This window comes from Bufo bufo, chromosome 5, assembly GCF_905171765.1.
Source record: "Bufo bufo chromosome 5, aBufBuf1.1, whole genome shotgun sequence".
Taxonomy (NCBI): domain Eukaryota; kingdom Metazoa; phylum Chordata; class Amphibia; order Anura; family Bufonidae; genus Bufo; species Bufo bufo.
The window spans coordinates 126928892-126936110 of NC_053393.1; the positions used below are offsets into that span (position 1 = coordinate 126928892).

The window sequence follows — 7219 nt, forward strand, 5'->3', positions numbered from 1 at the left end:
AAACGGTCAGCAGAATAGAGACACCTTTCATGGCCCCTTCATTCCCTACACTTTGTAGGCAGAGGGGCTCACATTGGTGCAGGGTCCATAACCCAGTTTTACTCATTCTGTTGTGATATGGTACACATGTATAAAAGTAGAATTTCTTCTCTATTTAGTAGACTTGAAAAGCCAGTAACATCTCAGCAACATATGCATAAATTTCAAAAATACGGAGGACCAATCAGATCCAGGCATGTATGGAGGTTGAAGCACCAATCACATCGCAGAAGCTACTGAGGACCAATCAGATTCAAGTATATAACATGATGTCACAATGAAGGGAGAACCAATGAAATGAAATAGACTAGCGAGGACCAATAAGATTGCAGAATGTGTGATGATGTCACAGAAGCTAGTGACATCACCGAGTTCTGAGCCCTAGAAAACAACTGCCTGACATTATCTCAGCCAGATTTTCTCTGGATATAGAGAGAGACAGATTGGCTTGTGCTTTTGCTTAGCAAATCCTTGCTTTCGCTTAGCGAATAATTGACTTTGCGCCATGGAGATCCGGGGTTTGGCATTCTTGCTTTTCCTCTGGGTCATATGGACGCTATCGGGCCTCTGTGCCCTGATTGCCTTGACTGTCATCCCAGGCCATGTAAAATATCCTTACATCAGGTAAGAGGGGAAGGGGCGGGATTCCTCTGTAGTATTATTACTGTTATTACCGTATTATCAGTTTATTCCTGGAAAGTTATTACATTATTATTAGTGGATTATTAATAAGCTCCATCTAATAATTGTTAGTATAGAAAACATCACATTTGGGGGTGGGGGAATCTATGAAGACTGAGGTTTCATGCCCCGGCCCTCATCTAATCTGCACTGGAGTGAGATGCACAAGCCTCATAAAAAATTAGGAGCATCTCTGACCCCCATGCACAAAAATTTTTTTTAATTAAAATTGCACTAACTATTTCAGGTGGAAATTTGCCAGTTTGCAGAGGCCCGCCCCCTCGTGCTAAACCACACCCACTTTTTGGAAATGGCTTAAGAGTGCAAAAAGCAACTTTTTGTAGAAAATGTCTCTTTCTTAATAATGTTTTAGAGTTGCAATCTCACTGGTTGCTATGAGCAACGGCTCCATAATATCTTCCCCATTGTTGTTTGTCTTCTTTTTGTGTCTGGACATTAGATCATATTATGGAGGATGATTACAATGGAAGGAAATAAAGTCTCCTCTGCTATTAGAAGACATGACGCAATCCTGCTGCCGTTTGTGTCCTAATAAGGCTACATTCACACGACCGTATGGGTTTTGCGGTCCGCAAATTGCGGGTCCGCAACACACCAGCCCGGCACACCCATTGAAATGCCTATTCTTGTCCGCAAGCTGCGGACAAGAATAGGACATGCTCTATCTTTTTGCGGAGCTGCGGACCCAAAGATCGGGGCCGTGCACCGCAAATGCGGATGCGGACAGCACACTGTGGGCTGTCCGCATCCATTCCGTCCCCATAGAGAATGAATGGGTCCGCACCCGTTCCGCAGAATTGTGGAACGGATGCGGACCCATTTTGCGGTCGTGTGAATGGAGCCTTACACCCAATATTTTGCTTTCTTTCTCAGTGACACGGGACGAATATTCCCCGAATCGGTGGTCTTTACAGTGGTCTTCTTAATATCTGCCCTTTTTGGTAAGTGGATTTAGAGAGACAACATCATGAGGAGATCAGCGGCTCCAGCGCTCAGTGATGACGTTATCTCCCTAATCACTATTCACTGCTGAGCGACGGCCATCACTGGAGATTATAATCATCACTGAGTCCTGGAGGTTATCACAAGTGTCTATGGACGTTCCCGGCTGATCCCATGTATTGTCTATTTCAGGAGCTGGCAACGCTTCCATCATGTACCGGTTCATGATCATCCGGTCTGAACAATCAGAGAGGCGACATATCATCTGCCAGAGAATCCTCTATGTCGTTGCATGGATGGGCTGCATTGGGACCATTGTGACCGCCATAGTTTCGGTAGGTTTATATACAGAGGTCTCAGGACTAGTAATACAGAGGGGACATCGCTTGAAGTCAAGAGATGTGTATAAATACAATGATGCGCCCTGGTGACTATTCTTATGTATTACTACTGCCCCTGTATAATTACACCACCTGCGGCCTCTGCTGTTCTGTATTCTCAGATCTTCATGACGTCCATATTGATGACATTTATTCATCTGCTTTTGTTCTAGATGAGGATCAGTCCTACAGTCCACAGGATCGGCGCAGGACCGGCATTTTTCTTTTGTGCCGTTTACAACCTAGGTCAAGCTGTATGCCTGTACAAGAAATCCTTCAGCAGTCGCCGCCTATGCCACATTAGATTGGCATCAACCTTGGTGCCCATTGTGGGCCTGCTGACCTGTATCCTCTTATAGCTGACTGGTACAGTGCCATGTTGTGTGCTGGATACACTTACACATACGTACTTACCATCATTGCTGCCGTTAGTAAATTTGGGTCAAGCTACCCACCCTCTTAAATTGTCAGGACACGCTCACTCATTGGTGGGGTTAAACTAAGCCCCACCCATTTTTCAGCCCAGGACAACCCAAATTTACAGCGAGATTGTCTCTGAAAATTTGGAAACATTTTGGCAAATTTGGGACTGTTGCCAACTAAGATTATTCGCTTCCTCTGACCCCATTGTAGCACAGATCAGACATCACAGTATAGGAAACACTATAATAATAGAATTAATTCTGTTACTTGTCCTTAACACGTCCTTCCAGTTTCTGTGTGTCTGACCATCGGCTTCTTCCAGCTTCTTCCATGTACTGGCCGATGTGAAGAGGTGAGTTCATGCAACTTTTCACCGTCTTGTATAATCTACATCTTTCCCGTGTAACAGTAATATAAAAGCTCCTATCTCACCTCCATCTTCCCATCTCACTCCATATAGAGTCCCTGGTGAGTACCGCCAGGCACTAATCCTCTATTCTGTCTTCTGCAGATCTACACCAGGATAGGCATGGTGGCCGAGTGGACTGGATTCCTTGGCCTGATAATACACCAACTAACGAACTATACAGATTTCCAGGTGAGTAGATGCCGTGTCAAGGTCTAATGTGCTCCAGAAACATTTCAGAGAAGTAATATATTATATAGAGCTGTTTTATAATTAATGGTCTTTATTCTTTTTTCTCAGCATTTGTCTTTAACGTTGTCCCGAGAAGGTGTCTCCATTGGCCTGAGAGAAAAGACCCAGGACCCTGAAACCCCCCAATAATATCCAAGGGGTGGAGCGCCAAGACAACTGAAACCATCATGACATTGCTGGACATGAATCTTCTGGATCAAGAGGCAGATTCCAGGCTTGGTCTCTGTCCTCAATACTGGATGTGACATTTTACCGGACTTTCCTAATACCGGATTTGACATTTACCGGATTTTCTGGATTCAACATCTAGCAGAATTTCCAAATACTGGATGTGACAATTACCCGGACTTTCCATAGCTACCTCATCTCAAATGATGGTTTTTACCCCCTTGCCCAGGGGAAGGGCAGTCCTTCAGCCATGGTTCCCTGGAGGTTTCCTCCACTAGGGGGTTTTTCCTTCCCTGAGTGTTGAAGGATGAGTTGGGGGTTCACCATCATCAGGGCCATTTCAAAACCACTGGCCTGTTAATAAATGAGTCAATACATGAGGTAGCTAACAATGTGTCCGAGCCTCTTTATTGTAGGGAATGTATTGTAGCTAATGTTACCCAATAAAGACCGGGGAACTTCATAGGGGTGATCAGTCCAAGCTCTGGAAGGAAAACAATGAAGGTGCTAATGACAGGGTTAGATTTTTTCAAATTTTATGGGTATAATAAAAGTGATTCATTAAAAGGGCATTCTGCTTGGGATAATTCATCTCTTATCCAGCTATTACTAGGACTTGTGTCCCCTTGTTTGAATGGAGTGTTGGTCGAGCATATGCACTACAACTCCATCCCAAATCTATGTGATTGTTAGAGATAGTGATGTTGTATTCTGCTACAGAATGCACAGAGTGGTGGTGCGCAGACTTAACCAGTGCTCTTTTCAAATTGGGGTGTGGATCCCTCATCATTGTGACTGGTTGCGGTCTAAGTGGGCAGACTGCCACCAATCTACCAGTTATTTTCTTTCCAGGGGATAAGGGATAACATATTCTAATTGGAATACTCCTTTAAATAATTTGGAAGAAAATGGGTAAAATTATTGTTAAAAGTCATATTTATGAACCCTCTGAAAACAGGGTGTACCTTATAGAGAGGGGGCCCCAGAGCTCAAGTCAAAACTGAGCTTTCTTCTATTGCTGGTTCATGCCACCACTACAGACCCACGTCCCTTGAAAGGAGGGTCCAATATTTGCTCACCTTCTGGACTACTGTTATTACATACCACTGTACTAGCTGTGGTAGTATATAGGACTGGACTTCTAATGATGGGATAGTATACAGCAATGGAGAAGAAGTAACAGGGAATAGTAAATATACAACTGGACTGTTAATGAAGGGGGGTAGTGTATACAGGAATACAAGTGTCAGGGAATATATTAACCATTAGGCTACCAATGATAGAAAGGCATACACCACTGGTAATACAAGGAATAGGATAAATACCACTAGATTGCCAGTGACAGGACACAATCTATATCACTGCCAGTAAAGAGGAATAGAATATCACCCTGCATTTCCATGGACAAAATGAATATACAACTGAAATACCAGTATCAGAGCACAGTATATACCATTAGACCCATGACTGGAGACCAGTATAAACAGGCTTACTAATAACAGAGCAGATCAGAGGCCTGTGGTCTACAGCACCCTGGGACCAAGCAGAGGTTGTAAGTGTCGGCATGGGTGGTGTAATGATGTCACCACATTGTCATACGCAGACTCTGTCAGATCGCTCAATAGGAAAATGTGGTGAGTTGAGTAAAAGTTATAAAACATTTTTCTGTAACATACAGTCTGAAAATGAGTGTGGTGCACTTAGGGGCATTATATCTTTTTAAGGGAGCAATTGGGGGGCATCAAAACATTTTAAGGGGTTCTTGAGGCAACATAAATCTTGAAGGGGACACTCAGGGACATGGTTACCTTTTTATTGAGCACTCAGGGGCACTCAGGATGCATCATTACTGTCTAGGGGGGAAAAGGAAGCACTGTTACTCTCTAGGGGGCACACAGTAAGCATTTTTACTTTCTAGAAGGCACAAAGAGAGGAGCGAATTCTTTGGCTTTATTTCTGCGTAGGGAACTTATAAGATCACAGTTATACTTTTGGATACAAAATATGGCACTTTTACTGTGTTGTACACCATCACCATCTGGGGTACTGGGCATTAGGGTTGTCATTATAACAACATTTTATTTGATTTTGATACCATAAAAAAGTATTGCGATACTCGATACCATGCAAAAAAACTAAAACACCAAAAACGTAGAGTGCATTCCGCATTTTATGGAACATCCGGCCCATAATCGAACAGTCTTGTCCTATTTTTTTGGGCCAGGGTGACAAAAAAAATGGTGAATGGCGCAGTTTTTTTTTTTCTTCTGTTACGCCGTTCACTACATAGAAGATATTTTTTTATATTTTAATAGTTTGGATTTTTTGGACGTGGCGATATGTAATATGTTTATTTATTTATTGTTTATATATTTTATATATAAAATTGGGAAAGGGGGTGATTTATACTTAATATTTTGTTGTTGTGATTTTTAACCTTTTATTTAAAAACTATTTCCCCCCTTAGGTGTTAGAACCTAGGATCTTTTAATCCCTTGTCCTATTAATCCTAATAAAGCTCTTTTAAGGTGAACAGGACTTTACACTGTCCCTGCTGCCCTGAGCTTTGTACACACAGCAGCAGGCAGCTTACCATGGCAGCCAGGGTTTCAGTAGCGTCCTGGCTGCCATGGTAACCGATCGGAGCCCCAGGATTACACTGCTGGGGCTCCGATCGGAACTGCTGCTGCACCACCAATGAAGAGGGGGGGAGGGGACCCTGTGGCCACTGCCACAAATAATTTAATACTGGGGGGGTGCACTGCGCCACCAATGTTTTTAATACTGAGGGGGGCGTACTGTGCCACCATTAATACAAATACAGAAGGTGGGTGCCAGCACCCGACCTCTATGACAGGGAGCTGTGATCAGTGGTAGTTAACCCCGCTGATCGCAGCTCCCTGTCATAGAGGTCAGGTGCGGCTATGTGATTCTGCCGCCGGCACCCACCTCCTGTATCTGTATTAAACGTTAACTATCTTCATTGGTGGCACCGTGGCAACAGTCCCTCCCCTTCTTCTCTTATTGGTGGCAGCGGGAGCACAGGGGAAGGGAGGGAGAGACTGCTGAGGGAACATGGTGCGCGCTGAGAGCAGCGCGTGCCATGTTCTGTGATACTAGGCTGCGCAGTATCGGCAAAAAAACAAATCCCGGTATCAAATCGATACCGGTACAAAAGTATTGATTGGGTATGGATAATTCTATACCCGATGCAACCCTACTGGGCATCTTCCATTATTATATTTTGGGGCCCAATCTATTTGTAATTTTTTGTGAAGAGTTAATGATAGTTATGATGTCACTTCCGAAAATACAGTGTTTGAGGGCACCGCAGTAGACAGAAGGTACTGTAAGTGGGGCAGAAGGGGCAGAAAAAAAACCACAGAATTACCCATATGTGGTCGTAAACTGCTGTATGGCCACACGGCAGGGCGCAGAAGGAAAGGAACGCCATATGGTTTTTGGAAGGCAGTTTTTGCTAGACTGTTTTTTGACACCATGTCCCATTTAAAGCCCCCCCCCCCCCGATGCACCCCTAGAGTAGAAACTCCAAAAAGTGACCCAATTTAAGAAACTACACCCCTCAAGGTATTCAAAACTGATTTTACAAACTTTGTTAACCCTTTAAGTGTTCCACAAGAGTTAATGGCAAATGGAGATGGAATTTCTGAATTTCTATTTTTTGTTACTTTGTCTCACAAAAAGTGTAATATAGAGCAACCAAAATTCATATGTACCCTAAAATAGTACCAACAAAACTGCCACCTTATCCCGTAGTTTCCAAAATGGGGTCAATTTCTGGGAGTTTCTACTCTAGGGGTGCATCAGGGGGCTTCAAATGGGACATGGTGTCTAAAAACCAATCCAGCAAAATCTGCCTTCCAAAAACCAAATGGCGTTCCTTTCC

The 7219-nt window shown here is 43.6% G+C and overlaps 1 protein-coding gene across 1 annotated transcript; it reads left to right on the top strand.

Moving 5' to 3' along the window:
• Nucleotides 1-521: 521 nt before the first annotated feature.
• Nucleotides 522-3273, top strand: LOC121002423 (DNA damage-regulated autophagy modulator protein 1-like). Its single transcript, XM_040433879.1, has 7 exons — nucleotides 522-663; nucleotides 1615-1682; nucleotides 1876-2018; nucleotides 2237-2408; nucleotides 2777-2838; nucleotides 2998-3084; nucleotides 3193-3273. The coding sequence occupies exons 1-7, from the start codon at nucleotides 545-547 to the stop codon at nucleotides 3271-3273; spliced, it is 732 nt and encodes a 243-aa protein (XP_040289813.1). The 5' UTR covers nucleotides 522-544.
• Nucleotides 3274-7219: the final 3946 nt, after the last annotated feature.